General features: G+C 41.8%; 1 protein-coding gene across 1 annotated transcript in view; it reads right to left on the bottom strand.

Annotated features, from left to right (window-relative positions):
* SNTB1 (syntrophin beta 1) overlaps positions 1-14,500 on the bottom strand; it is a gene marked incomplete at both ends in the record, with an annotated part of 227,448 nt that overhangs the window by 81,006 nt on the left and 131,942 nt on the right. Inside the window, one exon of the mRNA XM_079722735.1 lies at positions 5,869-6,076. Coding sequence (XP_079578861.1) covers positions 5,869-6,076 — 208 coding nt within the window. The remainder of the gene's footprint in view (positions 1-5,868; positions 6,077-14,500) is intronic.

Genomic DNA, 14,500 nt, shown 5'->3' on the forward strand with positions numbered 1-14,500 from the left:
TTGTGTGTGTGTGTGTGTGTGTGTGTGTGTGTGTGTGTGTGTGTGTGTATTCTAGTGTTCCTCTAACCTATCCTACCAAAGATAATTTCAGTCTTTGTAGGACAGGAGAGAAAAGATTTTAGTGTTGCTCTGTCATGGTATGTAAATTCCCTCTGCTGAGGAATGAATGTTTCTGTCCTCAAATTTATATGTTGAAGCCCTAATGTGATGGTATCAGGAAGTGGGGCCTTTGTGAAGTGATTAGGTCATGAGGGTGGAGCCCCCAAGATAGGATTAGTGCCCTTATAAGAAGACAGCTAGCCCTTTCTCTCTCTCTGCCACTTGAGGATACAGAAGAGGACTGTCTATAAATCATGAAGAGGGCCTTCACTAGAACTCAACCATGCTGGTACCCTGATCTTGGACTTCCAGCCTCCAGAACTGTGAGAAATAAATATCTGTTGTTTATAAACCACCCAGTCTATGGTACTTTGTGATAGCCTGAACTGACAAAGACACCCTTTATTTTCATAAAGGCAAACGAAGGATTTGAGTTATTTTGACATGTCTCCTAGTTCTGAAACTGTGCTTTTGGTATGTAGTGGTGCTCTGACATGGGGTTCTGGGGGGCTCTCACTCATATGGACACTTGTTCCCTGGGTCCCTTATTAGCTCAGCTTAGTGGAGAGTTCTGAGCTGTGGAGTTAGAAAGAGGGGTTCAAACTCTGGCTCTGCCACTTTCTAGAGGAGTGATCTTAGAAAAGTTTCTTAACTTCTCCAAGTTTGCCTCCTAGGATAGGGATTATTTCAAGCACATTGCCTGAGACAGACTAGGCACATAATAAATACTAATTACCAGCTTCATCTCTTCCAACAACACCCTGGGGAGGCACAGCTCTATACACCTGCCCATTTGAAAGAAACTAGTGGAAATAAGGAAAGCTGAGAATTGAACTTGCATCTCAGAGCTACCAACGGGGTTTTTTTTTTTTTTAATTGTGTTGTGTTTTTAATCTGACAAGAAATGTTTGCAAACTGAGATAACAAGGTAAAGCAAAGACAATACCCTACAAACTGAGCACAGAACAGAATTTAACAATTCTGCCATATCCCTGTTTATTATTGTTTTAAGTAGTGAGAGAGTCACAACTTTATTTTTTTCTATTTATTTTTTCTTTATTATTCTTTATTTTATTCTCTCTTTTTTTGTTGTTTTTTTTGTGGTATGCGGGCCTCCTCACTGTTGTGGCCTCTCCCGTTGCAGAGCACAGGCTTCGGACGCGCAGGCTCAGCGGCCATGGCTCACAGGCCCAGCCGCTCCACAGCATGTGGGATCCTTCCGGACTGGGGCACGAACCCATGTCCCCTGCATCGGTAGGCGGACTCTCAACCACTGTGCCACCAGGGAAGCCCTATTCTCTCTTTCTTTTTCTCTTGTCTGAAATTGGACCATTGAAAACACCTCAATAATAACTGTAAAAAGATTAACTGAAGAAAGATGATTGAAAAAACTTGTTTGGGGCATATAATGCATTTTATTGTTCAGGGTAGGGATGAGCATTTATGGGTCTTTTGGGGCAACTGGGGCTTTTGCAAAGAGTTAAAAGGCTCGAGACTAATATGATCATGGGAAAGACTTTATATTGGTACACCAGGCCCATCTACAGGTGAGGGCACTCACAGGGGAAAGCAGTCCAGGCCCTGTCACTGTGGTGTTGTTCACAGGACCGAGGACACCAAGGAGACAAGGAAAACAGCCCCACTCAAAGGCGATTGCAGAGCTGACCTTGATTCTGTAGAGAGTTCAGGAAATGGCTGTCAGAATTCAAGGAAAGAATTAAATTGATTGCCATGAATGAGCTGCACTGGATTCTTTTAAAAATTAAAGAGAAAATGATATCACAGCACTGTCCCATTCAGTAATTATTCCTGCATCTTGACTTAAAGTGTGACCATAAATAAAACACCTTCCATTTTCTAGGTCCCAGAGTTCAGGCTACTGTAACACATTACCACAGACTGGGTGGCTTAAAGAACAAACATTTATTTCTCACGGTTCTGGAGCCTGGTAGCCCAAGATCAGGGTGTCAGCCTGGGGTTCTAGTGAGGGCCCTCTTCCTGGCTTGGAGAAGTCTACCTGCTTGCTGTATCTTCACGTGGTAGAGAGAGAGCGCTCTGGTGTCTTCATCCATTATAAGGGCGTCAATCCCATCATGGAGCTCTCCATCCTCATGACTTCATCTAAACCTCATTACCTCCCAAAGCCTCCACCCCCAAATTCCATTACATTAGGGATTAGGGTTTCCACTTACGGATTCTGGGGGGACATGTTCAGTCCATAGAAGTCACCTCTAAGTTCCCTTCTCTCTGATTTTTTATATGAAGATTTCCTATTGCCACCAAATCAAATTCGAACCATCTGTCCAGCTTTCAAGATCTTCCATAACTGGGTGCCATCCAAGGTACCAGATTTGCTTACCACCTTCCTTCAGGATGACCCCACTTCCTTTTAGACCAGTCTCTGGTCTGCTCTCCCTACAAACTGTAAGCCGTCACCTCCACTTTTTTCTCATGCTCATTCTCCTCTCTTGGAGTGTACTGAACTCTACCCATTGACTCAAGACCTAAGCATTTCTTGGGAGACATTCTTCTAGTCCCTGGACCATCTCACAATGAAGAATAACGTTAAATATAAAGTTTTCCTTCTATGTAGTGTAGAGGAAGTTTTAGGGTTTGCACTGAACAGGATTTTAGAAGGGAAAATGTTGCTTCATATTGTTTTAGTTCATGTAAATGCCAGTTTTAAAAACTTGAAACTGAATATAATATGTACAAACCTTGTCCTAGAGCTACTGTTATTAATCCAAAAAAATCAAAGATTGACAGTATAGGAAAAGACAAAGGATATCAATTTAAGATAAATTACAGCTGAATATATATAGGATCATACTTTATATCTTTACAAATACCAAGTGAATTCTCTGATATTTGTGATAATATAAGAAAACCACAGTATTAAGGATTTGCCATTCATTCTAACATTTTGCTAAAAACCATTCATATGTCTACACACCAGGATTCAGTATTAAATATTTATTCAAAAAAATTCCAGTTTGCATTTGCTCCCTTGGACTTGATCTATGGTAATCTTTTAAGAAGTTCTGAAGATGAAGGCAATAAAAGACATCCTTGCCTCTGATAATTATCCATGATAACTAATTATTGATTGCTCTTATGGATAAAGTGCATAATACAATTTAAAGAAACATCTGTAATGATGATCTGAAATTATATCAAAAGAATAACAATATTCTAAAAGCAGAAAGCTTTTTATGCACCTTTATGACTGCTCCACAGGAATGCTTAATGTGTCTACTGATAATTTGGGATAAGCAAAAGACATAAGCAGACAATTTATAAGTGAGAAAATGGAACCTTTGGAAAAAATGTCAATATCACTACCAATGACACAGTATCATTTTTCAACTATCCAGATAGTAATGGTTTTAAATGGAGTTGGTGTTAAAAGAGATGAAAGAAAAGTACCTTCTAGAGTTGAGACCATCTCAGTTACTTGCAAGGTAGAGGGATGTGTGTGTTGGACAGCCTCCTTTTGCCTCTAGATCCATGCTCCATCCTTTTCTGCTCTGGTCGGAGCCCTGGGAGTCTGACCCTAACAGAGCATCAGTGAGGCTCTCTTGCCTCTGGCTTCCAATCAGCCTCAGCCAATGGAAGACACCAGCAGGAGAATGGCAGGCAGGGATTGGCAGGGGTTGTGTTTCTCTCCCGAAGACCATAGCTCTTAATGGATGCCTTTTTCTATAGCTACAAGTCTTGCTAGTTTCAGGTAACTGCTCCTGTTCCTGGCTATTTCAGGTTAAAGGATGGTAGTGACCTCTAACTGTTGAGCTCTGGAGTGCTTCTCCATCCCTTACTGGTTTTCCTTGCCTCAGCCACACCTTATAAATTATTGCTATGTTAAATCCCTTCCAATCATCACTTTTGAGTTTGCCATCCACCTCCTGCTGGATCCTAAAGTATGCAGTACACTTCCACATCCACTCCGGACCCTAACCAAGTGAGGACATTATTCATCCCAATCAACGCCTCCCCTTTTCCTTCTATAGCGAATGTCTATTGTTTTTGCTTTCCCAGAACCCATTCAGTCTTTTCCTTGCACAGCAGCCTAATTTTCCATTGGAGAACCACCTCCCTTCAACAAACGGGGCACATGGTTTGGATCAGGCTGATTTTAGGACTTTTGTGGGAACTATGAGAGCAAAGAGGTTTCTATTCACTGAAATAGCCAGTTACAAAAACAAATCAAAACAAAACCGCCCCCACAAGCCTGGAACTCTTAGGTCAAGGAAAAGGGGGCTTGCTAGGGTACAAACCAACAAAGTAGACAGGGTTCAAAGAGATGGAGAGGCAGGTCTATTATTATTATGTGAGTCCCTGGATCCCACCATGCCTGAAGCTTACCCTTGGACACTGTAGTTATCAGAAGTGGTAGGTCCCCTTTTATGCTCAAGCTGAGTTGAGCTTTCTGTCACTTGCAACGGAAAGATCCCTGACTAATGAGACTTCTCCTAATAAAAACACATACATTTGGAGAGAGTAAAAAGTGGAGAGGGTTAGAGAACGACTTCTAAAATGTTTTCATCCAGACCTGCAGTGTTGTTTTCATCAGGAATCCCCACACACGGTGTCACGGGAGACTACCTGTGGTTTTTGTTTATTATGATCTTGGTGCCACCACAACCTGCACTGTCCCTTTAGTCCTTTGAAACCTGTGAGAAATGGGACAATACCAAACCAAAGAGCCCACTTTGTGTTGAACTTTGTGGCTGAGACCCACACATGAACTGATGCGAACAAAGAACAATAGTGGAAAACTGCCGAGTGCTGTGTTCAAGTATTATTTTCAAGTGCCATTGGACTGGGTCTTCTCAGATGACATGGTTCACTGGCAGGAAAGCTGTTATTGCAACAATCACTATTCCCATTTACCGCCTATTAGAATGTGAGTCACTGGGAGGTCAGACTGTCACCAAAGCCTAGTGTTCCTGAGCACTCAAGGTCAAGTTCAAGGGACAGCAATCAGATGTAAGGGCAATGGCAAAGGCTCGATCCTTTGAAATCAAGAGGAGGGTTAACTCCCAGGAGATTGCTGCAGTGAGTTTTACTATCTTCAACGTATCACACCACTTGCAAAGAGAAGTCAGAGTGACAGTGTTACCATGACCCTAGGTCCTTTCCACAGCAGCTGTCCTCCCTGGGGAAAGACAGTAAGCGTTTTTTCATCTTTATACACCCCTCCCCACTCCTGCTTAGCACCGCGCCTAGCACAAAATAGGTGCTCATAAATGACGACACATTCAGAGCCTGCTGGCTTAAGAATACAACTGAAAGATAATATATAAGAGTCAGCATGGAGGAGCTGCTTAAGAAATCCTTGCTGTTATTATTTGTAAATGCACCTACGTTAACAAGCAGGTCCATCAAAACCCACACGAACCCTCTTTTAAGCAACAATTTCAACTTCCTTACTTCCCAAGGAGACAGCTGTGTTGTGAGTCTGAGTTATTTCCCCTGCCCTTCCTGTGTACATATGAGAATCAAACTGTCCGGTCACTTTCTCACTCATTCATCCATGCAACAGACAATTAGTGACCACCTGCATTTTGCCACATATTGGACCGTCTGTGGGGAATCAAGGTTGCTGAACACACAGCCCCTGCATAATGCAACGGAAAATCTGCTGGAGACAGACGAGAAATCCCAATGAGAGAATCAGCCTGTGGAATGAGGTACCTGACTTCAGTGGTTGCAGCAAGTGCTGGGAAAGCCTGGGGAAAATGCCTACGACGGGGGGAACGTTTTCCTTACCTTTTCTGCAAGCCAGCCAAGATGCCTGATCTCCTGGCTCCCAGCAATGCCCGTCTTCCCCAGCTGCTCTCGGACCTCGGTGATTACTCGGGTGAGCAGGTCACTGACGTTGCAATGGATGGCACTGAACCAGGCCTGGGCAGTGGCTGAGTCCTTGCTTCTCAGGATCACCGTGTGCTTAGCATCTGGAGAGTGGATTTCAAGTTGCCTGGAGAAGCAAAGAGAGAAGAGTTGGAAGGTTCTCTGGCAGATCATGCTTCCTAAGTCCTGGGCCTCAAAGGTGAACTAATTCTTTATTTTCTTTTCCTATTATACATTTTATTTTAATTTTTAGCTTTTCAATTAAGATTTTTGAATTTATTTTTCAATTGAATAAAAGATTCTTTATAGCACTTTACAATTTTCAAAAGTTTCACACAGATGAGGGTTCATATAATTCCGTAATAACCTTTTTCCCCACCTCCTACCTCTATATTGCCTCTCCCTGCTAAGTTGAACTAATTCTTTACTCTTACTTTTAACTTGTTTCCCATGGTTTACCTTAATGCCCCCATCATTCATTCATTCATTCACTCACTCACTCATTCATCTACAAACATTGACTGTACACAGGCATTGGTCGAGGTACTGGGGGCCTAGCTATCCAACCACCCAATCACCTGAATTAAGGATGTCTGGTTTTCCTGTTACTCAGCTGAGTGGCTTTTTAGTAGTATCATATTAAGATTTCCAAACTGTGAGCTGATCTTAATTTACCTTACCTCTCAATCCACAGAGGATTTTAACAATATACTCACAACCTAGCTGCTGCTGGTGGGAAGTAGATTGAAATATCTACCCACTTGCTTAATCCTACTGCTAGGGTTAATTCTGAATTAGCATCAAAGACGACCAAACTGCATTCTTTAAGAATCCTGTCTGTGGCTCATTTCCCTACCACTTAATACTTGGACAAGTGTAGTGCAGGAGTGAGTTGGCTGAGGAAAGGGTAACAGTGGGGAGAGAGATGCACGAAAAGTGTTGTTTATTTATATTTTTTGGCTGCTTTATGCAGCTTGCAGGATCTTAGTTCTCTGACCAGGGATCGAACCTGGGTCCCCGGCAGTAGAAGCACGGAGTCCTAACCACTGGACCACCAGGGAATTCCCAAAAGTGTTATATTTAAAGTCAAATACCAAAGTTTATGCCAGAACTCCAACGGGATCACCTGAGATTCAGAGTGAGATCTACATACTGTAATTATGGTAAAAGGCAGAAATTCTAGACCGATCCTTTTAGTTTTCAACTTTTTGTTTTGAAATACTTACAGATTTATATGGCACTGCAAAATTAGGACAGAGAGGTTCAGTATACCCTTTACCCAGTTTACTCCGATGTTTCTATTTTACATAACTATAATACGATATCAAAATCAGAAAACTGACGTTGGTAAAACACAAGCGTATAGTTCTCTGCCATTTTAGCATGGGTAGATTCATGTAACCACCACTGCAACCAAGGTACAGAACCATTCCGTCACCACAAAGCTCTCCCTCCACTCACCCCTCACAGTCACAAGTGCTGTCCTCCCCTCCACCATCCCAAGTCCCTGGCAACCATTAACCTGTTCTCCACACCTATAATTTTTAGACAGATAATTTTTATTGCAGAGAGAAAAGCATACATTTTATTTATTCATTCATGTATGTATACATGCAAATAAATAACATTTCTTCACTCATGTTTGCATTAGAAAGATACAGGCATTGGGAAATTCAAAACTAAATGAAATGAGCCATGTATCAATTTCCCTTCATCCCTCAATAATTATGCTAACATGAATTGAGTATTTACTATGTGTGTCAGGCAAAAATTTAAACCCTTTTATACTATTTTTTATAATTTTTGTAATATCCCTATGACTGATATTATTTACCTCATTTAACGGGATTAAAAAAAAAAACAAAACTAAAGTTTGGAGGGACAGAGAAAGAACTGACTCAAGGCCACAAAGTTGGTGATACTGGGATTCAACCCATGATGCTGAGGCTCAAAAGACCATGAATTTAAATCCTGAATTACAATGCCTCTCCTTTAGACTGGATGACATCCAATAAGGGAGCATCCATTGTCTTCTACAGCTGTCTCAAGGCATCATCACCAACAAATATGCCCAACAGTGTCCTACTTAGCTCCTAAATTTAAAATAACAGTTTTGCAGATCACCAGAAAATTAGAAGTCCCAATGTAACCTGGCCTCATTTACATTTGAAACCAACATTTTAGAGTGAGTAAACCTTTTCTACCCATAAACTTAAATGATAGAAAAAGAATTATTTAAAAAGTAGAATATCTCTAGGGAAGTTTTAGCAATAATTAGCAGATTTTTTCGGTAAGAAATTTGCAAAACAAGACTTCTCGCTAAGACTTCAAAGGTTTTATGTGATGAAACAGGGAATTTTTTAGGTGACATGTGTTCTTACCCAGAAGAAAATACTCTCATGCCTCTGAGGCACTTTTCAAAGAAATGGGTGGTCAATCTAGGGTGAGTTTTCCTTCCCTCCCAAAGTTCTTACTCCTCAGTAAAGTTGAGTAGCCAAACACAAACTAGGATTCTCCAAAAACATTACTGAGAGCTCAACTTGCTTTTCAAATTATTCTATCAATACCCATCATTCTAGGAATTTAAAACATGCAAATATTTCTCTTAGAATATTTTCCTTTGAAGACCTGGATTTTTTTTTTTTTCTTAATGACAGTTTGGGAAGCAGCCAGTAGCCAGGTATCACACATACACACACACACGCATACAAAAATGATGCCAGCAAAAAAGAAAGACTGAATAATTTCTTTGTTGGGTTGCCAGCATAACCAGAGGAAAGCTGGCCTGCAAACAAAGGTCCAGGCTAGTGAAGAGGAGGCCCATTTTCCCCAGCATTTATCATTACTATTAATTTTTAAGTAAGCTTTTAAAGCATAACATATAGATAGAAAAGTGCACAGATTGTAAATGTATTTTCACAAAGGGAACACATTCCTGTAACCAACATTCAGATGAAGAAACAGAATAGTACAAGTATCCCAGAAGTCCCCTCACACTCCCTTTCCAGTTATTTTCCCCTCAAATAACCACTAGCAGAATTTCTGTCACCATGGATGACTTGTTTCAGGCAAAATGGGTGAGGTTTTGTTTGTCTGTTTTCATTTGTTGTTGCTGTTGCCTGCCCTATAGGGAGGATCTTGGACTGTTTTTGAGGCAAAGTTTAAATACCAGGTCCTATGCCTTTTTTTTTTTTGTGGTACGTGGGCCTCTCACTGTTGTGGCCTCTCCCGTTGCAAGATCACAGGCTCCGGACGCGCAGGCTCAGTGGCCATGGCTCACGGGCCCAGCCGCTCCGCGGCATGTGGGATCTTCCCGGACCGGGGCACGAACCCACATCCCCTGCATCAGCAGGCGGACTCTCAACCACTGCGCCACCAGGGAAGCCCCCCTATGCCTTTTTAGTGGTGGTTCTCAAAGTGTGACCACAGACCAGCAGCAGCAGAATCAGCTGGGAACTTATTAGAAATATAAATTCTCAACTCGTACCTGGACCCACTGAATTAGGAATTCTGGGAGTGAGGCCCAGCAATCCCCCTGCAGGTAAATCTGACGCAATTTAAGTTTGAGAAGGGTGCTCTATGGGGTCATAAGAAAAAAACATTGAGCTTGGTTGTTTGCCAGGGTCCCCAGTGGCTGAGGTGAACATACTGAAAAGTGAACTGACCTCACCCCACCCCATCAGTCTCAAAGAAGGAACAGAGAGGACACAGAATAGAGAGGCTTGTGGCTTTTTATAGTCAAAAAAAGAAAGCAGCAGAAGTTCTCCATCAAAAGTATTCTTCAGGAACCCCTGAGTAGTTTTTTTTTTTTAATCATTTAATTAAATACAGATGTTTGGACCCCATCCCAGACCTATTAAGAAGTTCTAGAGGTTGAGGCCTGGGTAAATGTTTTACATGTTCCACAAATTATATAGATTAAGGATCATGGCAGGCCTTTCTGAGCTCAAGCTCAAACCACCCCCCAAAGAGCTATGCCCATAGGGGATTGTCACCAGAAGGGCAACACAACAGAGGGCTCTTGGAAAGTGTATTAGTAATCCACTGCTGAGTAACAAATTCCCCCAGAACTAAGTGGCTTAAGACTCCAAACTTTTGGGACTTCCCTGGCAGTCCAGTGGTTAACACTTCGCCTTCCAATGCAGGGGGTGTGGGTTTCATCCCTGGTCTGGGAGCTAAGATCCCACATGCGTCGGGGCCAAAAAACCAAAACATAAAACAGAAGCAAGGGGCTTCCCTGGTGGCGCAGTGGTTGGGAGTCTGCCTGCTGATGCAGGGCACAAGAGTTCGTGCCCCGGTCTGGGAGGATCCCATGTGCCGCGGAGCGGCTGGGTCCATGGGCCATGGCCGCTGAGCCTGCGCGTCCGGAACCTGCGCATCTGGAGCCTGTGCTCCGCGGCGAGAGAGGCCACAACAGTGAGAGGCCCACGTACCAAAAAAAAAAAAAAAAACAGAAGCAATATTATAACAAATTCAATAAAAGACTTTAAAAAATAGTCCACATCAAAAAAAAAAAAAAAAAAAACAACTCCACACTTTTGTTATCTCACAAAAGTTGCTTGAGTGTCTTCATGACATGGTAGCTGGTTTCCCCCAGACAGCAAGAAGAAACTACTATTCCTTTTATCCCCTGGTCTCCAAAGTCATATACCATCAGTTCTGATTCATTCATTCTTTTTCTTTCTTTTTGATTTGAATTTTATTTTATTTATTTATTTTTATACAGCAGGTTCTTATTAGTTATCTATTTTATACATATTAGTGTCTATATGTCTGATTCATTCTTTGTGTTGGAAGTAAGGCACTAAGTCCAATGCACAGTCGCGAGGAAGAGTTAGGCTTCACTTCTTAAAGGGAAGAGAATCAAAGAATTTGGGGACATATCTTTTTTTTTTTTTTTTTTTTTTTTTGCGGTAGGCGGGCCTCTCACTGCTGTGGCCTCTCCCCTTGCGGAGCACAGGCTCTGGAGCGCAGGCTCAGCAGCCATGGCTCACGGGCCCAGCCGCTCCGCGGCATGTGGGATCCTCCCAGACCGGGGCACGAACCCGCGCCCCCTGCATCGGCAGGCGGACTCTCAACCACTGCGCCACCAGGGAAGCCCTGGGGACATATCTTAAAACCACCACAGAGAAGCCTTGGATGAAGCAAGGTTCTAGAGAGTCTGTCCTGAATGTAAAGGGTGAGTGTGTGGGGTTGTGAATCAACAGCCTAGGAAGGGCTTACAGATTTGAGTGAAGAGGAAGACCATTCTTTCTGACAAAGCTGCAGCTTTGTCAGCTTTACAGATTCTATAAAGAGACAGAATGTGACTCAAGAGAGGGGTCAGTGTCAACAGGGGGATGAGAAAGAGCCTTTCACTGACAGCATATGGGAGCAGCATGAAATCACCATAAAATGATAGTGGATGAAGAATTGTTGGCTCGTCTGGCACAGAAATGATGTCAATTATTTGTGCAATGAATAAATGAAAAAATTCAGTGATCCACATTCACTTCTCCCTAAACCCAAAGGGGAAGGAGGAAGAAGAGTACCAACCTTTCCTTTTAATACCAATGTACTCTACACGCTAAAGCAAACAATAAGTAGCTGGTAGCACGAAAGTCCCCAGAACTTCCGAAAGACAACTCAAGATTCAGGTCAAGGTCATGGAGTGACTATGTATATATATGGTTACTTATCACACTACCTAGCACAAATCTCAAACACGCACACTTTGGCTTAATTTGTCATTTAATCTTATTTTGCCAAAATGTAAATGTACCAGGTGCAATACATGTCTTGGAGTATAAGGAGAGAAAGAAATCCTATTCCTGGGCTGGCTGTGCAGTAGTTTTTTCAGTAGCCCATTTTTAAAGAAAACAATTCAAAACCACATGTGTCAGGAGGTAGCTGTTAAGCATATAGATTTTGGGGTCCAGGCTGACTTTAAAACTTGTTGGCTGTGAGCCAAGTTCCTTAACCTCCCTAAGCTTCAATTTTCTTATCCGTAAGATGGCTCAGTCTTGCCTCTCAAGATCATTGAAAAGACAAAAATGAGATAACGTATGCATGGGATATCACAGTACCAAGCTAATCTTGATCAATTCTGGTTTGCATTCTGGTTTACAATGAAGAGTCTTCCCAAATTTGCGTACAAGAAGATGGTAGTGGTCCCATGAGGCAAGGAAGAGTCCTCCAGGGTGGGCCCTGAGACTCTTTTTCAGAGTACTTGGACTTGAAAAATGCAAGCCCCAGGAGAAACTAAAAAGTTATACAAGGGCTATTTCTAACATCTTGGGATGGAAAAAAATAACTTTGGGGAGAGATGCATGAGTTTCTTGAGAGATACTGGAAGATTTGGGGCAAACCTGATTCTACATTATCCCTTATCCCATATACCTAATTTATTCCACCTAAAAGGACTTTATGAGGTTTATGTTGAGTTTTAGCCATAACTAGAGCTACAACTATCTGTTGAAGTCCTCTTGCTTTCTGAACTGCCTGAGCTAACCAGTGACTCTGGGGGTGAAAAGAGATGTGGAATGGTTTCATCTTACTGAAGTATTTTGCTGACAAACTACCCCAAAAGAACCATTTTGTAGGGTCAAATATTTCAGGTAACTCATTCTTTAAAAAGGCATTTTCAACTGCAACAATTACCTCATCCATTTGTAAAGGAGAGATAAAGATGAGGAAATAAAGTAGGAAGAGGGGAGGTGGCCGGGATGGAGGAGAAAGAAAAGGAAAATAAGAAAAACTCAGGGGTGGAAAAATAACTAAGTGGTGTGTAAAAATGGCACTGTGGTTGGGTGGCTGAAGTCGTGAGAGTCAGAGAACCAAAAAATGCCTGATACAGTGGAAGTGAAAAATGCACAGGGCAGACAGTGAGAGCAGTATCATATCATTAATGTAAAAATGATCCATATAAATGTTTGTAAATGTGGAGACTATGCCTGGAGAGGTGTACAGGTAGGTTCAGTTAGGAGGGAAATTGAGTGACAGGACAAGATAAGAAGGGAAACTTTCTCTGTTTTAAAAAATTAAAAAAAGTTTTTATTTCAAAAAAAATAGTTCTATGCTAGATTTTACATATGGAGACATAAGCATATACACATTTAATAACAGAAGAGGTACAATAGTCCCCCAAAGCCAATTTCTGTAATCGAAGCCATATCTTCACAATAGAGATAGTACCAAAATATGTTTCCAAGCCACATAAAAACACAGCCACGTTATAAAAATTGCCTTATTGGCCTGCCTGAATACAAATGCCAACAGCAACTGAGAACACAATCAATCCTTGCAGAATGTTAGAACCAAAATGAATCAGCAAACCCACTCAGTTAAGAAGGGAAACTTTCACTCTATAACTCTGTATTTTCTGAATTTTGTTCCATGTGTACCCACTGTGTATTCACTGTATTTGAACAGAAGAGGAGGAGGGAGGAGGGAGGAGGGAGGAGGGGGGAGGGAGGAGGGGGAGGAGCCGGACTGGCCTGTTGGTTAAAACAACATTGTCCCAAAGCCCAAGCTCTGTCATTTGTAAACTATGCTTCCTATGGACATCTGTGATTCTGTCTGCTCAGTTTCTACTGCCCCCTTTTCTGGTAACAGGCTTTACCTCCATTCTCAGTCTATGTGATTTGGGGGCTTGATGGGTTAAAGGTTGTAGGTGTGATGCAATTTGGCCAAGGAGTTCCAGGCCCAGGATTTCTTCAGGAGTCATTGTTAAGATGATGTTTTTCTCTCATCATATATACAGAGGGAACAGTTATAATCATGGATCTGCTGATGGCCATCTGGCCATCAAGAGGGGTGGTCTGCCTGCAGATGAAACCAATACAGAGGAAAGCAGAGCTGAAAGATGAGAGACCTGGATCCAGCCGTACCTGACACTGAGCATATCCTTGTATTTTCTTCCATGTTCCCCTTTTGCAGAAGCCAGTTTGAGCTGTGTACTTTTCAAACACAACTACAAGTCCTGAATCAAACACAGATCACAAATAGGTCACAGTTTCTATGAGCCTTGAGTTTCTTTATTCCTATAAAACAGGGATGATGATGATGATGATGATGAAAGTGATAATGATGATTATAATGAAAGTGATAATAATAACCTTCACGGGGTTATTACTAAGGACCCAAATGAGATAATAACTGTGAATGTGCTTCGTGACTGGTAAATCCTGATGTTAGCAGTTGTCATTTAAGCTTTTGGCATTTTAAGACTGTATTGTTGGCTCAGTTACTGGAAAAAGAAACTATATTAGTGGATGCAATGCTTTTATATTATCTGGACCCATGGGCACATATAAGCAAGTTAGCTCTCTCTTAGCTACACTATTAGTAAAGAGACAGTCATGCCTATTAAAACAGAAAATCCCAGTAAATCTCTTGGGTTACAAAATGGAGTTGGGAACATGCAGTGATTTCTTTACACATGCACGCAAAAAATATGCTGTGAGTATTTGTGAGTCTTCCAGACACTCACATGTGTGTTGGGTGCTGCAGAGAAAAGTAGAATGCATGGTTCCTGCCCCCAAGAAGCTCACCATGTGTAGATGGTTGAATA

Source organism: Hyperoodon ampullatus (genome assembly GCF_949752795.1).
Source record: "Hyperoodon ampullatus genome assembly, chromosome: 17".
Lineage (NCBI taxonomy): Eukaryota > Metazoa > Chordata > Mammalia > Artiodactyla > Ziphiidae > Hyperoodon > Hyperoodon ampullatus.